This window comes from Suncus etruscus, chromosome 5 (genome assembly GCF_024139225.1).
Source record: "Suncus etruscus isolate mSunEtr1 chromosome 5, mSunEtr1.pri.cur, whole genome shotgun sequence".
NCBI lineage: Eukaryota > Metazoa > Chordata > Mammalia > Eulipotyphla > Soricidae > Suncus > Suncus etruscus.
The window spans coordinates 117,714,912-117,741,062 of NC_064852.1; the positions used below are offsets into that span (position 1 = coordinate 117,714,912).

General features: G+C 39.4%; 1 protein-coding gene across 1 annotated transcript in view; it reads right to left on the minus strand.

Moving 5' to 3' along the window:
• Positions 1-26,151, minus strand: part of LOC126008676 (caspase-10-like) — a 56,644-nt gene that overhangs the window by 17,582 nt on the left and 12,911 nt on the right. The window contains exons 4-10 of the mRNA XM_049772915.1: positions 24,857-24,992; positions 20,205-20,299; positions 16,469-16,505; positions 14,873-14,934; positions 13,930-14,038; positions 4,971-5,460; positions 2,415-2,526 (exon numbers count right to left, since the gene is read on the minus strand). Of these exons, the coding sequence (XP_049628872.1) occupies positions 2,415-2,526; positions 4,971-5,460; positions 13,930-14,038; positions 14,873-14,934; positions 16,469-16,505; positions 20,205-20,299; positions 24,857-24,992 (1,041 nt within the window). The remainder of the gene's footprint in view (positions 1-2,414; positions 2,527-4,970; positions 5,461-13,929; positions 14,039-14,872; positions 14,935-16,468; positions 16,506-20,204; positions 20,300-24,856; positions 24,993-26,151) is intronic.

Genomic DNA, 26,151 nt, shown 5'->3' on the forward strand with positions numbered 1-26,151 from the left:
TGCTCATGGATTGGGAGAATTAACATCATTAAAATGGCAACACTCCCCAAAGCATTGTACAGATTTAATGCAATCCCTCTAAGGAAACCCATGACATTCTTCAAAGAAGTGGATCAAACACTCTACAATTCATTTGGAACAATAAATACCCACGAATAGCTAGAGCAACCCTTAGAAAAAGGTATATGGGAGGCATCACTTTACCCAACTTCAAATTGCACTACAAAGCAACACTCATTAAAACAGCATGATCTTGGAACAAAGACAGATCAGTGGAATAGACTTGAGTATTCAGAGAATGTTCCCCAGACATAAAATCAATTAATCTTTGATAAAGGAGCAATAAATGCAAATTTTGCAAGGAAAGCCTCTTCAACAAGTGGTGTTGGAACAACTGGTGAGCCACATGCAAAAATAGCCAACTCGGACCTCCATTTAATACCATGCATAAAGGTCAAATTCAAATGGATTAGATACCTTGGTATCAAAACCTAAAACCATAAGGTATATAGAACAACACATAGGTAAAACACTCCATGACATTGAGACCAAAGGCATACCCAAGGAGGAAACACCTCTATCCAAGCAAGTGGAAGCAGAGATAAACAGATGGAACTATATTAAACTGAAAAGCTTCTGCATCTCAAAGGAAATAGTGACTAAAATACAAAGGCCACTCAGGATGGAAGAGACTATTCCCCCTATACCCTTCAGATAAGAGACTAATATTAAGATATACAAGGTACTGACAGAACTTAACAAGAAAAAAAAATCTAACCCCATCAAAAATAGGGAGAAGAAATAAAGAGTCACTCAAAGAAAAAATACAAATGGCAAGAGGCACATGAAAAAGTGCTACACACCACTAATCATCAGGGAGATAGATGCAAATCAAAATGACAATGAGGTACCATCTCATGCCACAGAGACTTGCATACATCACCAAGAACAATCAGTTCTGGTGGGGTTGTGGGAAGAAAAAAACTCTAATTTACTGCTGGTGGGAATGCCATCTAGTCCAGCCTTTATAGAAAACAATATGGAGATGCCTCAAAAAACTGGAAATTGATCTCCCATATGATCCTGCTATACCACTCCTAGCAATTCACACTCTTAGGGATATACTCCTAGGAACACAAAAACACAATAAAAATGCCTTCTGCACATCAATATTCATTGCAGCTCTATTTACAATAGCCAGAATCTGGAATCATCCAAGATGCCCTTCAATGAATAAATGGCTGAAGAAACTGTGATACATACACAATGGAATATTGTGCTGCCATCAGGAGAGATGAAGTCATGAAATTTTCCTATCCAATGGTGGACATGGAAACTATAATGCTGAATGAAATAAGTCAGAGGGAAAGAGATAGAATAGTATTTCTATAGTATTTCTCTATTCTATCTAGATAGAGACACAGACTAGTCTCACTCATCCATTGGTTTTAATAATAATAAAAGAAACATTTCTAATAATATCCAGAGACAATAGAGATAGGGCTGGAAGGACCGCCTCATGATATGAAGCTCACCACAAGAGTAATAAGTGCATTTCAAGAAATAACTATACTAATAACTGTCACGACAATGTTAATAAGTGAGAGAAGTAGAATGCCTGCTTGAATATAGACAGGGGGTGGGGGAGCAGGGAGATGGGGGCATTGGTGTTGGGAATGTTGCACTGTGAAGGGGCGGGGGGTGAACCGACTGAACCGAACGCAAACATGCTTGTAATCATGGTGCTTAAATAAAGATATTTTTTTAAAAAAGAATTTCTTCCAAGAAAAAATAAAAATAAAAACCTTGACCACAATCCAAGAAAATGATAATGAAGGTGAGATAGAGTTGGAGAGTTAGTACAATAGGCCAAAGAATAGGCTTTGCATGGCACTATGCAAGCCTGGTACTATGTGCTCCCCTGAGCACTTAAGTTGTTCAAGTTGTTGCCAGAAACAACTTCCAAGCACTAAGCTGTAGTTCATGAGCACTCCCAGGTGTGACCAATAAAAAAAGAAAAATGTTTACGACATTTACATTCCTCCAAAAAATTATAACACATTACTTAGGGACTAGAGCTAGATATTGTGAATAGGCTAGTTGCCTTGCAAGTGCTCATCCAGAGTTTAATTTCTGGCATCCTATATGGTTCCCCGAACCTACATAGAGTAATTTCTGAATGCAGAGTTAGGAGAAACCCCTCAGACCCACCAGGTGTGGCACCCCCTCAAAAAGCTACACATCATTTGGTATATCATAAAATAGGACATTTACTACTATCAAAAAAACAGAGACCCACTACATATCACTGGTTCATATGCCGAATAGGAGATTGGAGGATGACTTTGAAGTTGGAGAGTTTATGGAAACTCTCTAGTCTGAGGCACCATTTTCTTTGACACTGGAAATGTTACCGCTTTACATAGTGTGGAAGAAATCAGAGGCATTTGTTTCAAAGTTCCTGTTTTGTCCGTTTTTGAACCCACATCCTTGTTGACAGCAGTAAGGATCGTTAAGATATCGGCTCTAGAAGCAGGGAAAAAAAAAACATTTTCAATCAAGAAACAGAAATCATCTGAAAATGGTTCCATCCTATTCCTGCATACCAAGACTCTAGTTGTACTAAAGCAAACTATAGAGAAATAGTCCTGATATTTTTAAATACTGTTACATAAAAATATTTAATTTTACATTCAGTATTTAAGAATATTATGATAAACATGCCTGCATTTGGTGCACAAAGAAATTTTTCATTTAATATTTTTATAATTGTTCATATAGCTAGTGGATAGGTAAATGACAGACCATTAGATAAATACATACATGTGTTTATTTACTGACTAAAGAGAGAGATAGGAGGTGATAGGAAGGGAATGCAGAGGGATAGAATTTACAATGAATTGTGAATAAGATGCAAAGATCAATTGGAAATGATTTGTGCCAATGAAGCTTATTTACAAGATTTACAAAGCGAAAAAGGTTGTGATAAATATCATATGAAAAGTAGGTCAGATCTATGTGCAGAGAAGACAGCATGTTTAACTGGGAATGAGGAGAGGAGACGCTAGAGAGGAGGTAGCATTTTGAATCTAGATTTTTCAGGAAAGGAAGGATTTACCAAAATGTTCAAAGGATGGACCGAGGATATCATTAGAACTAAAGTATAAACTCTAGAGATAAAAATCAAGTTTGAAACGGTGATAAATGACTCACTTTATGTGGTCTTAAACTGGTTACTAACTTCTTTATTACTTCTACTAGAGCAACATCAGGTTTTTTTCTTAAGGGGGAAGTTAGGCCTTCCCGGTACTGAGTCCTGGCATTTTGTTTTACATTAACTGTTCTCCTAGTCTTCAGAGATTCCTGAGGCAGATTCCACATCACTTTCACTCAAAATTCCACTTTTTTTTTTTTTTTTTTTTTTTGGTTTTTGTTTTTTGGGTCATGCCCGGCAGTGCTCAGGGGTTACTCCTGTCTCTATGCTCCTGACAGGCTCAGGGAACCGTACGGGACGCTGGGATTCGAACCACCGACCTTCGCATGCAAGGCAAACGCCTTACCTCCATGCTGTTCTCTCCAGCCCCCAAAATGCCACTTCTAACAAGCAACCTTGTCATGTAGCTGCCTGATCTATCTTCTGCTTGCTCCATAGCCTGTGCTACTTGCTGAAATTAACTCACCAATTTAAATATTTATTTATACATTTACTTATAATCTGCCTTCCACTCACTGTGCCATAAGCTCCATGGAGAAGCCTACTTGATCCTAGCTAACTCTCCCCACTAATGATACCTAGTGATACTAATGATATCTAATGATACTAATGATACTCGGTGAAATTTGACATATTAATGAAGCCATCAAACATTGGTCTCAGGTGACTCTGGTGGAGATGACTCTGGGTTAGTAGAAAGGGAAAAGGAAGATGACTCAAGACTCCAATTCTGAAATCCCTTATTAGCACAATTACCATTCCTGGAAGTAGGAATTCAGGATGAAGAGAGTTGAGAAGATTATGCCTATTGAACAGAAGAACCCAAGGACAGCTGGCAAAGCTGGCAATGATGGGAAATTAAACTGAAGGAAGAGATTTAACTAAATGAAGAGATCAACTCAATCAGTCATTGATCCAGCAAATTGTTATCCAGTTCCACAATCTATCTGAAATGATGTCAGGTGCTGGGAATAAAAACTTTAATGCAACCATTCTGTTATCAGAAACCCAGAGGTGAGTGGATTCAAGATGTCAAATTTAGGGGGCTATTTCATGGAGGTATCAGTGGTCTCCTGACATAGCTAAAGCTTTTAAGAGAACCAATAAGGGGCAAAAGTACAGAGAGGAGTACAGAACAGAATATCTGTGAAGGTTCGTTTCCAGGATACCCAGTAAGAAGTATATGTCAGTGATATGTAAGTAAAAAAAGGAAGCTTTTAGGTCAATACATATCACTCAGAAAATGATAATATCAAAGGAATCACTTAATAAAATGAGTGATTAATATACAAATAATAAAGAAAATAATGCAAGGCCTCCCTGTCTTTATTCATGCTCAGAGAGATCTGCCCAGGTGGAGTTTCATTTTGGTCAATTATCTTATATCTGTTTGTCAGTCCCAGAACCTTCCCTTGACTCTGAATTTGGGTGAAATCCAATGTGTTCCCATAACATATATGCTTTACAACCTATTTCCCACAAGGGAATAGTATTCTCCCATCCAATGCCTTTATATCTCCAGACTGGGACTACCTTTAAGATAGTGTCTTGAAGATTGTATCTTTTTTTATTCTTTATCTGGCATTTTGGGTTACTTACTGATGCACAGTACAAGTTTATCAATGAATGAACTAGGTAAACAATCAGATAGATAGTTGAATGAGTGAATGGTTGGGTGTATGCAGCAATACTTCCATGTGCCATGTGAGTGAAGAGATGAATGAACAAGTAGGTGAATAAAAATTTCAAGTCTTACCCTGAAACCATCTTCTTTAGATTTTTACACAGTGATTGAATGAACCAGCTGCCTTTCTCTTTATTCCGAAAGGATCCATAACCAGGAACAGTTGACAAGCTAAGAAGGAAATGTGCCCAATCAGGAACAGTCTCCTCAGACGGTGGGAGGATGGGATCAGTTTTACCATCAGTTTTAATGGATATGGAAGGTTGTATTTTAGATCCTTGACAGGCCTGGATGAAAAAGAGTTTGGGTTTTTGAGCCAGAGCAGTGCATTTCTGAGCTGTGAAGTGGGATAAGATCTTCTTAATGGAAAAGGCTTTATCATCTGAAGTGATGATACTTCCAAAGTCCCCATGGGACAGGATACAGAACACAAAGCAGTCGGCAGCCTTATGGCCTGGATTCTTCTGGTACTCTTTCAGAATCACCTCCAGTCCTTTTTTTGTCACATTCGTATGTATATAAGTAGTGAAATCAAGCCACTCAAACACACTCTTCAAGGTTTCTAAAAAATAAACCAATAGAGGGGAAGTAATAAAACAATGCTGATTAAAATCAAAGAAAGAGAGTCATAGGAATAGCTATTAAAGTTGTACAAAAAGTGGCCTGAAACTTGAATATCAGGCTTTTATCATGATCACTTTGACATAAATACCATTTTACAATGAACATGCCTTCTTTTAGAATACACAGGGCTACCTTTATGATCCTGGAGCACATCATCTCCTTTAGCCTACCTGGTGTTAGAGCCAAAGCTCAAAGTCTGGTTATCTTGGGCAGTTCCACTATGTGTCCTCCAAGCAATAGAGTTGTGAATGGTCTGGAAATCTTATTATTCTTGAAGCCAATTGATGATACAGCAGTGAATGCTTGTAACTTCTGAATTTCCAATGTTGTATTACTAACTTTCAAGTTGAGAGCATCAAAGTTGAGAGCATCAAAGAAGCAGATCCTCTGCGGTGATAAGGTCATGAGGGTGACATCATCATGAGTGGCATTAATGCTCTTATCATTAAAGCTCTAGAGAGCTTTCTCTTGTCCCTCTTTCTAGTAACTGAAATGATGTGGGGGGGAAAGGACTCCTCCAAGAGCCTTGAACTTGTACTTCCCTGCTTCCAGAATGATGAGACATGAAAGTCTGCAGCTTGTAGTCTAGCCAGTTGATAGTATTTGTTGTTCTTGTTACTGTTATGTTTGTTTTGTTTGGTTTTGGTTTGGTTTGGTTGTGGGGGTCACACCTGGAGGCACTCAAGGGTTACTACTGTCTCTGGGCTCTGAAATTGATGCTGGCAGGCTTGGATCATATGGATGCCATATGGACCATATAGACCATATGAATGCCGGAAATTGAACTGGGGTTCATTCGGGGTTGAACACATGCAAGGCAAATGCCCTACAGCTGTGCTATTGCTCTGGACCCTAGTTGATGGAATTATTTAACAAGCCAAATGGACTAAGACTTGAAAACTATACAAGAGGCTTAGAAACATAGTGATAATTTTATTACATTTATTTTAATAATATTTTTATTTAAGAACCATGATTACAAAGATTTTTGTAGTTAGATTTCAGTCATAAAAAGTGCACCCCATTACACCAGTGCAAAGTTCTCACCATCAATGGACCCTATTTCTCCTCCCCTCTTCCCCTGCCTTTCTTTGAGACAGGCATTCTATTTCTCTCACTAATTACCATTGTCATGACAGCTCCTATTGTATAACTTCTCTACTTGCACTCACTATTATTTGTAGTAAGATTCATATAGTGGGTTAGCTTTTCTAGCTCTCATTTCTATTGCTCAGGGTATTATTACAATAATGCATTTTTTGTATTATATACCACAGATGAGTGAGACTATTCTATGTCTATCTCTCTCCCTCTGACTTATTTCACTCAGCATAATAGTTTCCATGTCCATCATTGTATAGGAAAATTTCATGACTTCATTTTTCTGATGGCTACATAATATTCCATTGTGTATATGTATCACAGTTTCTTTAGTGATTTGTCTGTTGAAGGGCATCTTGGTTGTTTCAAGATGCTAGCTACTGTAAATAGAGCTGCAATGAACATAGGTGTGCAGAAGGCATTTTTTTTATTATGTTTTGTGTTCCTAGGGCATGTCCCTAGGAGTGGTATAGCTGGATCATATGGGAGCTCGATTTCCAGTTTATTGAGGAATTTCCGTATTGTTTTTTATAAAGGCTAGATTAGATGGCATTTCCACCAGCAGTGAATGAGAGTTCTGTTCTCCCCACAATCCCACCAGAACTGATTGTTCTTGTTCTTGGTGATGTATGCCTGTCTCTGTGGCATGAGATGGTACCTCAATGTCATTTTGATTTGCATGTCTCTGATGATTAGTGATGTTTAGCACTTTATCATGTGCCTCTGGCCATTTATATTTCTTCTTAGACTAAGTGTGTTCTTTTCTTCTCCCCATATTTTGAAGGGATTAGATGTTTTTTCTTGTTAAGTTCTGTCAGTACCTTGTGTGTCTTAGATATTAACCTCTTATCTAATGGGTATTGGGTGAAGAGTTTTTCCATTCTGTGGGTGGCCTTTGTTTTTTAATTATTAATTTCTTTGAGATGCAGAAGCTTCTCAGTTTAATATAGTTCCATCTGCTTCCACTTGTTTGGATAGAGGTGTTTCCTCCTTGAGCATGCCTTTGGTCTCAATGTCATGGATTTGACTTTTATTAATGGTATTAGATGGAGGTCTGAGTTGACTTTTTTGCACGTGGCTCACCAGTTGTTCCAACACCACTTCTTGAAGAGGCTTTTCTTGCAAAAAATTTGCATTTATTGTTCCTTTATCAAAGATTGATTTTATGTCTGGGGAACATTCTCTGAGTACTTAAGTCTATTCCACTGATCTTTCTTTATTCCAAGATCATGCTGTTTTAATGATTATTGCTTTGTAGTACAATTTAAAGTTGGGTAAAGTAATGCCTCCCATATTTCTTTTCCTAAGAGTTGCTCTAGCCATTCGTGGGTGTTTATTGTTCCAAATGAATTGTAGAGTAATTATGTTAATCCTTCTAATCCATGAGCAGGGTATGTGTCTCCATTTCCTTGTGTCCTCTTTTATTTATTTCCTTTTTTTTTTTTTTTTCATTTTTGGGCCATGCCCAGTGACAGTCAGGGGTTACTCCTGGCTATGCACTCAGAAATCGCTCCCTATTTGGGGAACCATATGGGACGCCGGGGAATCAAACCAGGGGATCAAACCTTCTTAGGCTAGTGTGTGCAAGGCAGATGCCTTATGCCCTGCACCGCTGCTCCAACCCTCTCTTTTATATCTTGAAACAGTGTTTTGTAGTTTTCTTTGCATAGGTTCTTTACCTCTTTAGTTAAGTTGACTCTAAGGTATTGGAGTTTGTGTGACACTAATGGGAATGGGATTGTTTTTAATGTCCATATCTTCTCTATCGTTATTTGTGTATAAGATGGCCATTGATTTTGTATGTAAATTTTGTAGCCTGCCACTTTTCTATATGAACCTAGTGTTCCTAGTAGTTTTTGATAGAGTCTTTAGGATTTTCTACATATAGTACCATGTCATCTGCAAACAGTAAGAACTTGATTTCTTCCTTTCTTATATGGACAACTTGATATCTTTTTCTTCCTAACTTCTATTGCAAGTACTTCCAGTAGTATACTGAATAGGAGTGGTGAAAGGGGACAGCCTTGCCTTGTGCCAGATTCTAAAGAAAGGCTTTCAGTTTTTGCCCATTGAGTATAATATTTGCCATTGGCTTGTGGCAAATGCTTTCACTATTCTGAGAAAGTTCTTTAGATTCCCATCTTGTTGACAGTTCTTTTTTTTTTTTTATCAAGAATGGGTGTTGGACCTTATCATATATTTTCTCTGTATCTATTGATACGATCATATGGTTTTTATTTTTTCTTTTGTTTATGGGGCATAGTATGTTGATTGATTTGTGGATGTTAAAACCATCCTTGCATCTCTGGAATGATCATGAGGTATAACCTTCTTGGTGAGGTATTGGATTCTATTTGCTAGGATTTTGTTGAGGGTCTCTGCATCTGTGTTTATCAAGGATATTGGTCTGTAGTTTACTTTTTTGCTTTTTTGTTTGTTTTGTTTTCATTTTTTGGGGTTACACCTGGCAGCACTCAGGGGTTACTCCTGGTTCTATGCTCAGAGATTGCTCCTGGCAGGCTTGGGGAACAATATCTGATACTGGGATTTGAACCACCATCCTTCTACATGCAAGGCAAATGCCTTACTTCCATACTATCTCTCTGTCCCTGTAGTTTACTTTTTGCAGCATCTCTGTCTAGTTTTGGTATCAGGATAATATTAGCTTTTAAAAACTATTTGGGAATGTTTCTGTTTCTTCAATTTTATAAAGAAATGGAAAAGTATTTGTAGTGGGTCCTCTTGAATGGTTTGAAAGAATTCGTTTGTGAATCCATCTGGGCCTGGGCTTTTGTTTTGGGAAAGACTTTTGATCACCATTTTAATTTCCTCAATAGTGATGGGTCTCTTTAGATATGCCAAATCATCCTGGTTCAACTATGGGAATATGAGTACAAGAATTTATCCATTTCTTCCAGGTTCTCTTGTTTTGTGGCATAGTTTCTCAAAGTGGTCTCTGATCACCCTTTGAATCTTTGAAGTATCTTAGTGATCTACCCCTTTTCATTTCTAATTATCTTTATTAATTATCTCTCTCCTTTTCTTTGTGAGTTTTGCTAGTGGTTAATCAATCTTGTTGCATTTTCCAAAGAACCAACTTTTGCTTTTGTTGATCTTTTGGATTGTTTTTTGTATTTTCACCTCATTGATTTTTGTTCTAAGATTTGTTGTTTCCTTCTGCCTACCTATTTTTGGTTCCTTTTGTTGATCATTTTCTAAAATTTTAAGTTGTGTCATTAAGTTATTTATGCAGGCCCCCTTCTTCCTTCCTGATATGTGCTTATAATGCAGTAAATTTTCCTCTTAGTACTGCTTTTGCTGTGTCCCATAAATTCTAGTAATTGTGTCATCATTGTCATCTATTTCAGGAATGTTTTGTTTTCCTCTTTGATTTCATCTCTGGCCCACTGATTGTTCAGTAGTTTAATTTCAGCTGTTTAATTTCCAGGTGTTAAAGTTTTTCTTCTATGTCTGTATGCAGTTTACTTCTAATTTCAGTGCATTATGATCTGAGAAGGTAGTTAGTATGATTTCTATCCTCTTGATTTTATGGAGATATGTTTTATATGGGTCAGTATGTGATCTATCCTAAAGAATGAGCCATGTGCACTGGATAAGAAGTGTATCCAGTATTCTGGGGTTGTATTTATATACTAATCCACTGTCTTCCATTTCTTGTTTCAGAGCTAGTATAGTCTTATTAGGTTTTACTTTGTTTGCTCTTTCAAAGGGTGACAGGGTAGTATTGAGGTCTTCCACTATTATTTTGTTGCTATTGATGTCTTTGTTCAGAATTGTCAACATTTGTATTAAATATTTTGCTGTTCCCTCATTGGGTGTATATATGTTTAGGAATGGGATTTTTCCCTTTTGTTCTTATCCCTTGATTATTACAAAATGTTCATTTGTCCCTTATAACTTTTCTGAGTCTAAAGTTTGTGTCATCTAATATTAATATGGCCACTCCAGTGCCTTTTTTTTTTTTTTTTGATTTTTGGTTTTTGGGCCTCACCCTGTGATGCTCAGGGGTTACTGTTGGAGGCTGTTAGAGCTAGAAAGCAAAATGGAGTCTCTGATGCCTGAAACCTAAGGCCTGTGTACCTGACAGGTGGCCACTGTGGCATTTACCCCCTGGACCTAAAAGAAATGTTAACCAAACAAGTCAGATGTCCCAGTAAACCGCCTGAGTTGCTAAGATAAGATCACATCCTGTTAAGCTACCATTGTGAAAAAATGTCTGTGCGATATAAGTCTATGCGATATAAGGGTATATTGTAAAACTGGAAAGTCCATCCTTTACGACCCCCTCTACTTTTCTATACCATGGAAAAGTACTGAAAGCTACTTCCTTATGCTGTAGAACTATATAAGCTTGTCTTGCCTTAATAAATTCAGCTCTTGATCAGCCAGCTTGACTTGAGCTCATTTCTTTCTCAGCTTCTTTCCTCCTTTTAGGTCAGATCCCGCTCATGACCCACGAATTACTACGTGATCCTCAGTCCACCCTGCGGGCAGGGTCCTAGGGGGTCGCAGGTTACCCCTGTCAATGTGCTCAGAAATTGCTCCTGGCTTGGGGGACTATATGGGACCACATTCCATCCTAGGTCAGACATGTACAAGGCAATTGCCTTTCCACTGTGCTGCCACTCCAGCCTCAACACTCCAGCTTTTTTAAATATAATTTTTATTTTAATCATAGTGGCTTACATATCTTTTACAGTAATATTTTAGGTACATATTAACATTGAATCAAGGGAATTCCCATCACCGAATTGTCCTCCCTCCATCCCCATTCCAGTTCTGCCTCCCATATTCCCCACCCTCACCCCCCCGGGCTGCTAGAATGAGTGATCCCCTCTGTGTCTAGTTACTACTTAGTGATCATACAGCAGTTTGGTCTTGGAACCCTCCATTATTTCCCCCTCTATTTGGGAGTCGGGACTAGATAATTCAAGTTATGTGGTTTTGTTTGAAGAAGAGATAAGCAATAAAATGGAGTAAAAATCAAATATGCCGAAAATGTGTGAAGTCCTTCTAGAGGCTCTCATCCTCGGTTTGAGAGACAAAAGAGAAAAAGAAAGTGAAATACCACAACAATACAAAAAGAAATACCAAATAAAATATCCAGTGGGCACTGCAGCAATAAAGATAAGCACCACATAACAGCCATGGTCTTGAAATAAAAAACACGACAGAGCGCAAAAAGGAAGAAGAAAAGAAAAGAAGAAAGAAAAAATAAAAAATGAAGACGACAACTTCAATATCCACACCAAAACAAAGAATTCAACAAAAAAAATAGATAAATAAATAAAAAAATTATTTTGTGCTCTTTTCTCCCCTCCTGCATAGGCACAGTAAATATTGGGGTCATTACAAAAGGAATTACCTTGGCCTCAGAGATATATGGTTTCTCCACTCTTGAAGTATACTGTCATTGGATTAACTATAGACTCCTTTCATGTTTATTTACTCTCCCCTTGGTGCTTTTGTGGTGTATGGAAGACTTCTGTTCCATCCTAAGTGATAAAATCAGACCTCTGTATCTAGAGATCTCGGTATCTACACAGATCAGGGAGTGGAACTTATGATGAAGTCTTTCTTTGTGGTTCTAAAAGTTCTGTTCCCTCAGTGTCATTTTAGTACATCTTCTGTAGTTGGTGGTGTTGGTCATTGCACTGATCCTAGGATGAAGCCTGGGATAGTCTTTTGTTATGTTTCCAGAAGCCCCGTTCAGTTGTAATTGTCTCAGTCAGACCTCTGGAATTAGAGATTATGGTTGTTGTCTAGGTCATAGATCAAACCCTAGACTAGGGCTTTTTTATTGGTCCCAGGATACATACTGCCCGGTCATGGTTGTATCAGCCAGTCATCTGTAGATTGCGATCTTGGCTTTTGCATAGACCAAAGGGTGACAAGTCTTCTGATTTTGTCTTATCATTAGCTGGTGAGGTAGGACAACCTGCTCTTAGATCAAATTGTTCCCATTTTCTCATTGTCAGGATATCATATTAGAGCTGGCACATGTTGGTGGCCGAGCAGTATTAAGGATGCCCCAGATGGGATTTGGTTCCTGTAGCTGTTGTGAAGAACTGTGTCATTTCTATGTCTGGGATCCAGGGTTTAAGGCTGGATGGTCGGTGTCTAATCACCTAGGGTCTAAGTTGGGTCCACATGACATATTTTCAAGATACTCCAGCTTTTTTAAGGGAGTTGTTTGTTTGCATGATTGTCCTCCAACCTGCAATGATGTCCTTAACTGTTGATTCTTCCTGGAGATTTTCTTCCTGGGTCTCCAATGATTCTTATGTTGTTTCTGTTGAGTTTATCAAAGACTTCTATTTTCATCTGTTCACATTATTTTAGGATTCTTTTCCATTTCCAAATTGATTTAAGACTTTTACAATCTCTTCTGTTGTGTTGGGTTATGCATCTCATCTTTCAGATTACTGATTCTATCCTCAGCTGCTGTCATTCTGTTAAAGAATCTTTCCAGTGAGGTTTTCATTTTGCCTACCAAGTTTTTCAGTCCTGTTATTTCAGTTTCGAGTTTTCTGATTTCTATTTTCATATCCTCTTGATTCTTATATATAGTTAATTTAGCTCAATGCATGCTTTCTTTGAGTTCTATGAACATCATCCGTATTTCTTTTTTGTTTTAAAAATACTTTTTGTTTTTCTTTTGTTTGCTTTTTTTTTGTTTTTGTTTTTGGGCCATACCTGTTTACACTCAGGGGTTACTCCTGGCTATGCACTCAGAAATCGCGCCTGGCTATGGGGGATCATATGGGACGCTGGGAGATTGAACCATGGTCCATCCTAGGCTAGCGCTTGAAAGGCAGATGCCTTACCACTAGCACCACCGCTCCGATCCCTTCTTTAAACTTCTTATCTGAGAGGCTGACTAGGTTGTTGGCACTTTTCAGGTCATCAGAGCTGCCACCTTCAATCTCTATGCATTGTGTTGGCCTGTGTTGTTTTGCCTGTGTTGTGATGTTTTCTGTGATGTATTGTGCTAGAGTTCATTTCACTAGGAGATGTGTGAGGCTGCATAGTGAAGTAGATCTGCCAGGCTTCTTGGCTCCTCCCTCTTTGTTGGGGCCGGCTCACCTCCAATCACATGGCTTCTACAGACACTTCTGGGCGAGTTGGCTCCAAATCCTGCTAAGTGTATGAGCAGCCTGCACATTGAAAGGCATGTAGCTGCGATCAACCTTTCTTACATTTTATTAGGAAATAAAAGTGTGGAAATACAAATGATTTTAAGATTCCCAACTTGCACTTGACATAATGTTCTAAACTTCCTTACCAGCATCTTTTGTACTTCCTTCTCTCTTTTCCTGTTTGCCGAATTCCACATTGTTGACAATGACACAGAGGCCTCGATTTTCTCCATTCATTTTATAACAGTCTAGAGTCTTGAAAGAAGAAACAGACTCACTATTAGGGAATTTTCATTTTAGCAATTTCATATTTCTTGCCTATCATCCTATTTAATAACCCCAGAAAGTTTCCAACATGCTGGCTTTGGTTGATAACTACTTAGTTTCAAAATGTAATGCCAGAGGCTGGTGTGAAAATACAGCTGGTAGGTCGCTTGCCTTGCATGTGACCAACCCAGGTTCAATACTCCACTCCCATATGCCCCAAAATCCTACTAGTAATGATGTCTCAGCACAGAGTCGAGTAAATCCTGAGGGCAGCCAGGTATAAACCCCATACAAAATAAAATAATTAAAAATTAAAAGACCTGGGGCTGGAGAGATAGCATGGAGGTAGGGCATTTGCCTTGCATGCAGAAGGATGGTGATTTGAATCCTGGCATCTCATGGTCCCCTGAGCCTGCCAGGAGCGAATTCTGAGCATAGAGGCAGGAGTAACCCCTGGGCGTTGCCAGGTGTGACCCAAAAGCCAAAAAAAAAAATTAAAAAATTAAAAGACCTGTGAGGCAGGTTAAATGATTTAACATGGTCTTTCATTCAGGCAGCTCAAATTCAATCTTCTAGCACCACATATTCCCGCAGAAAACAACCCCAAGCGCAGAGCAGAGAGTAGTGCTTGAGCACTGCCAGGGGTGGCTCAAAGAAAAAGCTAACCAAAACATCTCTTCTGATTATTATAGAAATAGGTGAGAAGGATCTAGAAAATCACACAGAGGGCATAAGACTGAACATAAGGTTAACACTCCGGAATTTCCAACATCATTAAGGACCATCTCCTAGTTAATGGGAAGCTGAAGAATCAATCCAAACCGTTTTGCTGGGATTAGCCATTGCTTCCAATGGATTCGAGGGAGGCAGATTTGCTGGGTCACCTAGAAAGAGAAGGGCTCAGTTATTCAAATAGATTTTTCTTCAAAAGACTTCCTTCTAGTATTCCACCAGGGTTGGGTGCACATGAACCTACATATGTGCCCCTGGTTAAAGCTTACACTGATTAAGAAAACAGTTATCTGACATTCGATAGAAAGAGTCACAGTGGCTACCAAAGAAAAGAAAGGCCCCGTTTGAGCAGGAAAAAAAAATTTGGCTCAAAGCCTTTAATATTCGCTGAGCAGAGCATACTCTGGTGTATTCTCAGATTTCCTTGTTCCTCTGAGGATAAACCCAGCAGAGAGCAGAAGTTGTTGGGAAGGTGGTTTGTAGAACTAGTCAGTGCTCTCTGAGTTGCTGATTAACTATAGAGAACGGGTAAGGCCAGGTCATTAACTCAGGCTGCACAAAGTGAGCGTTGCCAAACTTACAGGGACCCAGGTAGAGTCCAACTGAGCAGTTCTCCTCCTCACCCTAGAATGGAGAACCAGGAGAAACTCAGGAGCAGCAGAAATAGAAAACTTAGAGGAATCCCCATCACTCTTCAATGAGAGAATCTTATGCCTGATGATCTATGGAGTTACAGTGGTAGGGTGAGGCATCAGAGATTGAGAGCTGCATTCAGCCCCAGACTTGAATTCAATCCCACAGCCTTTGTACCTTCAGCAAAGAAGGTACTAGAACTTGGGGGGGTCTTGGTTTCCTCATTGAGAGGATTCAGTAAGACAAGGCATAGCCCTGGAAAGCACTTAGAACCTGGTACACAATAGTGGTCAGTAATAGTAACTTTTATTACCAGCAAGTGATTCAGCTTCCTGGTTAGGCAGTAAGACAAAGATCCCTAAGAATGTGGGGTCTGTTGGACCATGAAATTCCAATTTGTGGGGTGATCTGTTGTACATGTCAAAGAGCTCTCCAAAATTCTGTGTTTTGTAAGCAGTGAAGTCCAAGAGAAGTCCAGAAATATTTTCCTATAATCACTTCTAGACAATAAGCACTGCCAAGCTCCTCACTCTGGCCCTTTAGAATCTCAGAAATGGGGACAACATCTGATGCACACCGCTCAGTAGAAGATGATAGAATATTTTCCTGTGGTCACTTCTGAGCAGAGACCTAGGGAACTAAGCACTTCCAAGTCCCTCCCTTTGGCATTTCCCAGACTCAGAAATGGAAGCAGTATTTGGAACCCACCACTCAATAGAAGATTATCCCTGCCTTTTCACTCTTTGTTCCATTTTGTCACTGTTTCCTTGGGACCCACAGTTCCATAGAGGGTGAATCAAACACTGAGCGCAGAGCAAAAGCAGCTGCCTGCCTTGCTCCTAGCTGTTTGCTAAGAGTAAAAACTGCTCCATTAGCTTCACTGCCACACCACCTCCCAAACTCTATTACCCCTACATTCAGTGCTTTTCCCACACTAAAGAGAAGAAATAAACTAACAATTTACCAATATCCTAAATCACCTTGAATTATTTGACATATAGCAAAATTGTCTACTACCACTACCTAGATCCAAAGTTTATTCAAAGCACCTACCATTATTGTTCACATGCTCATCATTACTGGAATATATCTGCAGAGAAAACATAAATGCATGAAATGTAAGAATGCACAGAGAAGATGAGGTTGCTATATATAAACTTGTTAAGAAAGGCAGACAAGTGGCTGGAGAAATAGAACAGTGATCGGGTGTTTGCCTTACGTGCAGCAGACCCAGGAGGGACCTAGATCGATTTCTGGCATCTCTTATGGTTCCCCCAGCTGGCCAGGAGCAATTTCTGAGTGTAGAGTTGAGTAACCCCTGATCGCCACTGGGTGTGGTGCCAAAACCAATCAATCAAAAAAGAAGAAGAAGAAGAAGAAGAAGAAGAAGAAGAAGAAGAAGAAGAAGAAGAAGAAGAAGAAGAAGAAGAAGAAGAAGAAGAAGAAGAAGAAGAAGAAGAAGAAGGGCAGACAAACATGTTACAATCAACTCATCCTAATAAACTCACTCTTGGGGCTGGAGAGATAGTATGGAGGTAAGGCATTTGCCTTTCATGCAGAAGGATGGTGGTTCGAATCCAGGCATCCCATATAGTCCCCTGTGCCTGCCAGGGGCGATTTCTGAGCATAGAGCCAGGAGTAACCCCTGAGCACTGCTGGATGTGACCCAAAAAAAAAATAAACTCACTCTATCAAAAGAGATATAAACCAAGCCATGAAAATAATCATGGTGACACCAGCCACACAGCTGAAAGCTGGAAATCTTAGGAGGAAAGGGCGGGCCAAGTCCCCATCATGCCAAAGCCATGCCTGCTGCATTAAATCATAATTGCTGTACTATCTATAGCCCTGCCTCACCATTCCTCTACAATTCTCTGCATAGAATCCTATCTGACTAAATTTCAGGGTATGCAGGTATTTGTGCTGATGTCACCAGGGCTTTTTTGAAGTAAGTATAGGCACCATTCCCCCCAACTCATTTTCTTACTTTTGGATGACCTGGCAGCTAAGAAAACACCCCACAAAAGCTGCAGTATCAATAATAGTGCTTTTAATTCCTGGACAGCTTCATTTGTTTAATGCTGTCATCCCCATAGGAGCACAGCAATGTAGATACCAATGTGTAGCTGTGCTCATTTAATATTTAGAAACAAATGAAATAACAGTATGGTGAATTTAAAATTAGAGTCTTTTACCAATGTCTTATTAACCTTATTGGAGTGGCCTGAAAGATAGCCTGAAGCTAGGGTGTTTGTCTTGCATGCAGAAGAATGGTTCGAATCCCGGCATCCGATATGGTCCCCCAAGCCTGTCAGGAGTGATTTCTGAGCATAGAGTCAGGAGTAACCCCTGAGCGCTGCTGGGTGTGACCCCAAAACCAAAAATAAATAAATAAATAAATAAATAAATAAATAAATAATAACCTCATTGGAGATACAATAATTTTCACAAATTTGTTTGACACTCTACTTATTTGTTTTTAATTTTCTTTCTTTTTTCATTTCTATTTTTTAAAATAACTTTGCTCTCACTTATCTGAAAAAAATATATTATACTTAACTATGTCAACTATGTGGTGTATGCTTTAAATTTATTTATTTTGTTTTATGAGCCACACCTGGAAGCACTCAGTGGTAACTCCTGGTTCTGCATTCAGAAATTACTCCTGGCAGACACAGAGGACAATATGGGGTACTGGGGATAGAAACCTGATCAGCCGTATGAAAGGCAAACACTATCTCCACTGTACTATTGCTCATGCTATCACACATCAGCTCTAATGCATAGTCATTAAATAAAGTAAAAAAATATAAAAAGGGCAGCACTCAATCGTCAGTCATAAAAATGGATTCTTGTCAAAAATTATAAGAGAACCAACTTCCTCCACTCCAAAGGGAAAACTCTTCGAGACACACACACACACACACACACACACACACACACACACACACACACACGTAATCAGGGTATTTTTTTTTTATCACATTCATTATCTGAGTAACTAACATTGGGAAACACCTTAATGTCCACCAATAGCACATTTTTGAGAAAAATAATAGTTTATCCAGAGTGACATACAGCACAGAACACAATCTCTGTGCAAGACATAGTCATGTGAAAGCAACAAAACTAAAATTTTCATTAAATATTGACCCCCTTTTATACTAAAAGGGGGAAGATAGGTGGAATTTTTCTTAAACACAATAAGAAAAATGTGAAAAGTATGATGAAAATGTTGGCCTGTAAACAACAGAGGAGGGACAGGGAAGCAAAGCAGCAGTCCTGGCAAATATTCACAGTTTTTACTCTGGGCTTCATTCGTGTCTCATAGAACTGAATTCAAAACAAGAACAGAGTCTTGGGCTCTGGTTTGGGGGTCATTGACCTCTTCATTCACTCCTCACAACCTTTAGCCCCACTGGGGGCGATCGTTCTTGGGGAGAGACTGATAATGTCAACAGTTCTGGGGTGGGAAGAGGCACAGGGAGCTCAGGAGTTTTCTGGAGAAGAAAGCAGATTCCCCTGCTCCAGACCCAGCATCCCTGCCTGACTCCCAGACTGCACAACACTGGAAACCCCTGCTTGCTAGAGATTTAGTTTCCAAAAATTCTCCTTTTCCTTTTCCTCTTTGTTTCTAAATTTTCTTTTGGGTCACACCCACCTATTTCCAGGGCTTACTCCTTACTCTGTGCTCAGAAACCAGTCCTGACAATGTTTAGGTGGTGCCAGGGGTATACAATTGGGGTCACCTACATGCCAGGCAAGTGGCTGACTCGCTGTATTATCTCTCCAGCCTGACTCACCTTTTCTTTTCAAAAGCCACATTTCCCTTTCTTCAGAATCATAGAAGTATTTTCTGTCAGCATGGGCCAAGCAATCTGGAGTTTGTGTCCTTGGTTTTGACAGTAATGGAGTAGGTTTTCTGAGGTTAAAGGACATCACAGAGATATGTGGTCAAGGCCTCATACTGTGTTGTTTTGTCTCCTTCCTTTTGCTATAAAGCTACAAAGTCAGTCAGAACATGGTGTAAGAATAAACCTTAAGGTCTGGATGGCTCTCTCTCATACATATATACAATATATATACATTTTCTGTTGACACCTCCAAATTTTTGGGTTTTGTTTGTTTTTTGAGGGGAACACACCTGGTGATGCTCAGAGGCTATTCCTGGATATGCCCTCAGAAATCCTGGCTTGGGGGCCATATGGGACACTGGAGGTTCGAACAGAGGATCCGTCCTAGGTTAGCACATGCAAGGCAAACACCCTACTGCTTGGGCCACCACTCTGCCCCCTTCACCTCCAAAGTTTTGAAAGGAAGAAATGAATGAATGCATGATTGAACAACTGGCTTCCTGGTCATGTTCAGTATTTCATTCAACTGTTTTCTAAAGGGAATCCCATGAGACTCTTACAAACCTGCTGTTACATTTCTTCAATAAAGAGGCAAGCCTTTGTTTCCGAAAAAAACTAAACAGTACTAAAAAACACTGATTTAATTTGTCAAATAAATTAGGGGCTGTTACATCCAGTTTATTTTCAAGAAATTCAAACTCTGAGATGCATTTGAAATAGATCATCTGCTCGTTTTTCTTTAATTTTCAGGAGAGCAGAGTTGTCTAGATAACTTTAAAGACAATGTGCAGTGCTAAGTTTCAGAGGATGGGTCCCCAAGTTACTCTCCTTCCAGAAAGACCAGGCAACTACCAATTTTCACCTGGTCATGCCACAGTTGAACCATGTAAGCTTTCTCCAAGCCCTTCCACATACTACCACATCACCAGACCTACCGGTAAGGCATCATTGACAGCACTCATGCTTAAGGAAGGTGATTCTCCCATTTGCTGCACTGGCTCATTTTCAGGAGGCGCTTCTGCCTGAGCATCTGGAAATGGATCCACAGAGAAGTGAATTACGAATCTTTCACAGTAATATTTAAGGTACACAGAAACAATGAATCAGGGGCATTCCCACCACCAGTGTTGTCCTCCCTCCACCCTTGTTCCCAGCATGCAGCCCATATCCTCCTTTGTCCCCCAGACTGCTAGTGTAACTGATCCCTTCTGTGTATAGCTTGTTGTAGATTGTGTATCCATTCTGTTGTCGTTGACTTTGGGGTTAGTGTTTAAGCCTGATCATTTTTTATTGAATATGAACTCAATGTTCATACTACTATTTGGTCCTGGAACCATCCCCCCACCATCAATTTATGAGGCAGAAAAGATGATCCAGGTTATGTGGTTCTGTTTGAAAAAAGAAAAAGAAAAAAACTGAGAGAAGTCCATCTAGAGGTTTAAAATACCAATTTAAAAGAAGAAAGGTAAAAAAGATGGAAAAATGTAACAAAAAAAAAAGCCCAAACCAGCAACTACAAAAAGCACAAAAACAACAACAAAAACAACAGCAAAACAACCAAATAATAACCAGGAAAATGGAAAGAAAAAAAAGGAAGGAGGGGTGATGTGGCAGGCACAGTAAATATTGGGGAAATTAGAAAGGGAATTCCCAAGGAACCTGTATGTTCACAGAGGCCTCCACACATACCCCACACACAGGAGGACCTGACCAACACCACATTACCAGCTTGAGCATAGAGCCATCAGACTCTTTGCCCACATGAGTGTTCATGGAGTGGACCTAGGGCCACAGAACACACTGGGGAGGCCCTTGTTTAAAAGAAGGAAGAAGAAAGGAGAGGAGAGGAGACAGGACAAGATGAGACAGATGAGAGGAGAAGGGGATAACAGAAAAGAGAGGAGGAGAAGAGAGGAGAGGAGAGAAAAGAGAAAAGGAGGGGGTAGGTAGGGAAAAGCAGAAGAGATCTCTGCCTACTCTGTTGAGTACTTACAAGAAATTTGCATTTGAGATTGACTTACTAAATTAAAACAGGTATTTGGATCAAATAACTGACACTACTACCCACCCCCAGAAATAAAACCCCATATGATTAGGACTATAATTTAATGGTAGAGCACTTGTCTTGCCTGGGTTAACTCCTGGCACCACCAAAAATAATCATGAGAAATAAAACAGGCACGTGGTAAGCCTCCCAAATGTATTCATACATAGAAGGAAATGGCAGCATAAGTCCCATGTCTCACACTTGAACCCCTTGACAGAGTAACTAAGGATCACCAGTAGGAGTGTGAGTGTCCTGCACACTGATGGAGGTTGCGTCCCTCCCACCAAATCAACACAAATATTGGACATTTGGCACATAGTGAAGCCACAGTTTTTATTCCTGCCCCATCCTGCTAGCTCTATACAATACCACAAAAATACTACCTGTGAAAGACAGAAGAAAAGTAAAAGCTGTTTTCTTTAAAACCAATATTTTTGTGAGTGCACACCCAGAGGTCTTTTGGGTTTAATCCTGGCTCTGTGCTCAGGGCATTCTATATATGTTGCTGCTATCAGTTGCATGCAACGCAAGTTCCTAATGGGATCAGCCTCATACAAGACAAGTTCCTTAACTCCTGTACTATATCTCAGCTCTAGAAATGCTTTTTAAACATTTTTGGCGGGTTTTTTTTTTGGGGGGGGTCACGCCTGGTGATGCTCAGGGTTACTCCTGGCAATGCACTCAGAAATCGCTCCTGGCTTGGGGGACCCTATGGGATGCCGGGGGATCAAACTGCAGTCTCTCCTAGGTTAGCACTTGCAAGGCAGATGCCCTACCGCTAGTGCCACTACTTTGGCTCTGTTTATTTTAAACATTTTAATAATGTTTCTTTTAAAACTCAAAAATCTACAAGTGGTATTGGAAAACTGGTCAGCCACATGCAAAAAGGGGAACTTGGACCTCCATCTAACACCATGCACAAAGGTAAAATCAAAATAGATTACATACCTTAATATCAAACCCAAAACCATAAGGTATATAGAAGAAAACGTAGGTAAAACACTCCATGACATTGACACAAAGGACATCTACAAGAAGGAAACACAACTGTCCAAACAAGTGGAAGCAGAGATAAATACATGGGACTACAAAAAACTGAGAAGCTTCTGTACCTCAAAGGAAACAGTGACAAGGAAGGACATTAAGGTCACCCACAGAATGGGAAAAACTACTCACCCAATAATACTCATCAGATAAGAGGCTAATATTTAAGATATACAAGGTCCTACAGAACTTAAAAAGAAAAAAATCTAACATCATCAAAAAATGGGGAGAAGAAATGAACAGACACTTCCTCAAAGAAGAAATACAAATGGCCAAAAGGCACATGAAAAAATGCCCCACATCACTAATCATCAGGGAGATGCAGATCAAAATAACAATTAGGTACCATCTTACTCCACAGAGACTGGCACACATCACAAAGAACGAGAACAATCAGTGCTGGCACGAATGTTGGTAATAAAGAACTCTTATTCACTGCTGGTGGAAATGCTGTCTAATCTAGCCTTTCTGGAAAACAATAAGGATTAACCTCAAAAATATGGAAATTGGGGGTCGGCGAGGTGGCGCTAGAGGTAAGGTGTCTGCTTTGCAAGCACTAGCCAAGGAAGGACCGCAGTTCGATCCCCCGGGGTCCCATATGGTCCCCCCAAACAATTTCTGAGCGCTGAGCCAGGAGTAACCCCTGAGCATCAAATGGGTGTGGCCCAAAAAACAAAAAAAATATGGAAATTGAGCTTCCCTATATGATCCATCAATATCATTCCTAGGGATATACCGTAGTAATACAAAAACACAATACAGAAATGCCGTCTGCATACCTATGTTCATTGCAGCACTATTTACAATAACCAGAATCTGGAAACAACCCAGATGCCTGACAACAGATGAGTCACTAAAGAAACTGTGATAAATGTACAAAATAGAATATTATGCAGCCATCAGGAGAGATGAAGTTATAAAATTTTCCTATACATGAATGTACATGGAATTTATTATGCTGAGTAAAATAAGTCAGAGGAATAGAGATAGACACAGAATAGTCTCACTCATCTGTAGGATTTAAGAAAAATAGGAACTGGAGAGATAGCATGGAGGTAAGGCTTTTGCCTTTTATGCAGAAGGACGGTGGTTCAAATCCCGGCATCTCATATGGTCCCCTGTGCCTGCCAGAGGCAAATTTCTGAGCCTAGAGCCAGGACTGATCCCTGAGCACTGCCAGGTGTGACCCAAAAACCAAAAAAGAAAGGAAGGAAGGAAGGAAGGAAGGAAGGAAGGAAGGAAGGAAGGAAGGAAGGAAGGAAGGAAGGAAGGAAGGAAGGAAGGAAGGAAGAAGGAAAGAAAGAAGAAAGAAAGAAAGAAAGAAAGAAAGAAAGAAAGAAAGAAAGAAAGAAAGAAAGAAAGAAAGAAAGAAAGAAAGAAAGAAAGAAAGAAAGAAAGAAAACAGACAGAATAATAATAAGAAGAAGAATATCCAGACAATAGAGATGAGGACCAGAAAGACAGGCCTAGGACATGAAGCTTAACACAAAGAGAGTAGTGAGCACAGTTAGAGAAATAACTACATTAACAACTATCATGACAATGGCAGTGAGTGTGAGAAATAGAATACCTGTCTACAAGCCAGGCACGGGATTGGGGAGGAAGAATATGGGGGAGGGGGCTTTGGTGGCAGAAAGATTGTACTGGTAAAGGGGGGGTGTATATTTTATAACTAGAACCCAACTACAAACATGTTTGTATCATGGTGCTTAAATAAAGATATTGCTAGGAAAAAAATCTAGGGCTGGAGAAATTGAACAGTGGGTAGGGCATTTGCCTAGCATGTGACTGACCCAGGTTAGATCCCAGCACCTCATATGGTCCCTTTCATATGGTCATTCCCTCCAGGAATGACCCTTGAGCACAGAGCCAAAAGTAACTACTGAGGTCACCAAGAACAGCTCAAATTCAAAAATAAAATAAATACAAATATTTCGATCTTTTTGATGGTAATTTTTAAGATGGTAAAAATTTTCATGAACTGCCTCCCTCTGACATTCATGTTTTTATTCAGTTTCAGGCATGCGTTTTATAAGGGTTTCCTCATTTAATCCTAAAAACAAACAAAATACTCGAAGTATGATTATTTCCCTCAGATAAGAGATATAGCAATGGTATATATATATATGCTATATATATATGTATATATATATATATATATATATATATATATATATATATATATATATATAGCATGGAGTCCTGACAGCCTGGGCCATCTAACACTGCCCAATGTCAGGAACCAACCCAACTCCTTCTCAACGTTATTCTATTCAAACTCATTTCCTGTACTCTCCACCCCAGCTCAGAACCAGAAGACATGTGTGAGAGTGTAGTTTCCCCAATACGAGTGAAGTCTGGCATCTGCCTCAAAAAGTACATTCAATACCAAGAGAGAAATAATAAGTCTGAGAGGCAAAACAAAGAATAAATTTTATAGATTATCAAGTGGTCTAAACGTTCATGTTCGGATATAAGAAAGAATGAAGGATTTACTTCTCTCTTTTTTGTAATCATTAATATATGCCAAAAGGCTCCGTTTGGTTAGTTCAAAGATTTCCTCCAGGTATTCCAGGCTTGTTTCACTTATTTTATCTTCTTCCTCCAGACGTGTCAGCCAATCCAAAGGGCTCTGTAAGAGACTCAGTGATGTTACATTAACCTGAGTACTGGTGATTCATTCATTCATTACATATTACTTACATGACCACTGTATGAGGGCTTGCAGTTAGGGCTACAGTATAGCTCTTACACATAAGAAGTGAATATGGGAATGAAGGCTGTAGAAGTTAATCTCTATTTAATTTATTCTCATATTATATCACAAATTATATACAATTATCTCTATTATAGGCAGTTTCTGCTATATGCAATTTCTAAAACAATACATTAGATAAATACTTTTATAATTCCCCATTTAAAAGATGAAATAACAAAAAATAAGACGAAATAACTGAGGCACAGAGAGGATCTATAACTTATCAAAACTAGAATATAATGTTATTTGAACTCAGACTGTCGTTATTAACCATTAGATGGTAATGATTTTAACATAGAGCTGTAAGTGAATATGAGCAGAAACAAAGCAAGATACTAAAGAAATGTTGGATAAGTGTTTTTGAAAGAAGGGGCAAGAGCCAAAATACAGCAGATAGGGTGCTTGCCTTGCATACAACCAACATAGGTTTGATCCCTGGCATCCCATATGGTTCCCCAGGCCCAACAGTATTGATTCTTGAGTGGAGTTCCAGTAGTAACTCCCGAACACCACTTGGTTTGGCCCCTTCCAAAAAAGTTATTTTATCTTACTCTATTTTTAGTTGTTAGGGCTATCCCCAGTAGTTCTCAGTCACTCCTGATAGCTCTTCAGGGACTCTCTACAGTCCTGGATGTTAGTTGACATCCAGCTACTACCCAAGACAAAGGTGTTTCCCCAAATTCCTCATTCCTTTTCACCTAGCCTTTTGATACGTAAAAGTTCACCTGTATCTCACTCTACCCTCAGCCACCTGGTTGGATTTATACTTGGAAAATAAGGAAAAGAAAATCTGGCTTAACATGCAGAGAGATCATGAAGCAAGAAGACACCGACTCGATGGCTCTCTCCTAACTGGCTTGGTCTATTAATTCTTCACGGCTACCCTTCTTCAGACTCATCTGCATGTTGAAATGACTCACAACTGACACCTGAACTCCTACCACTGGTGCCCAAATAGTGACCATGATGACCTCTTTGAATTGGACTGAGTATGCAGGCCCCTTCAGTGAAACATTGATGCATATGGCCCCTG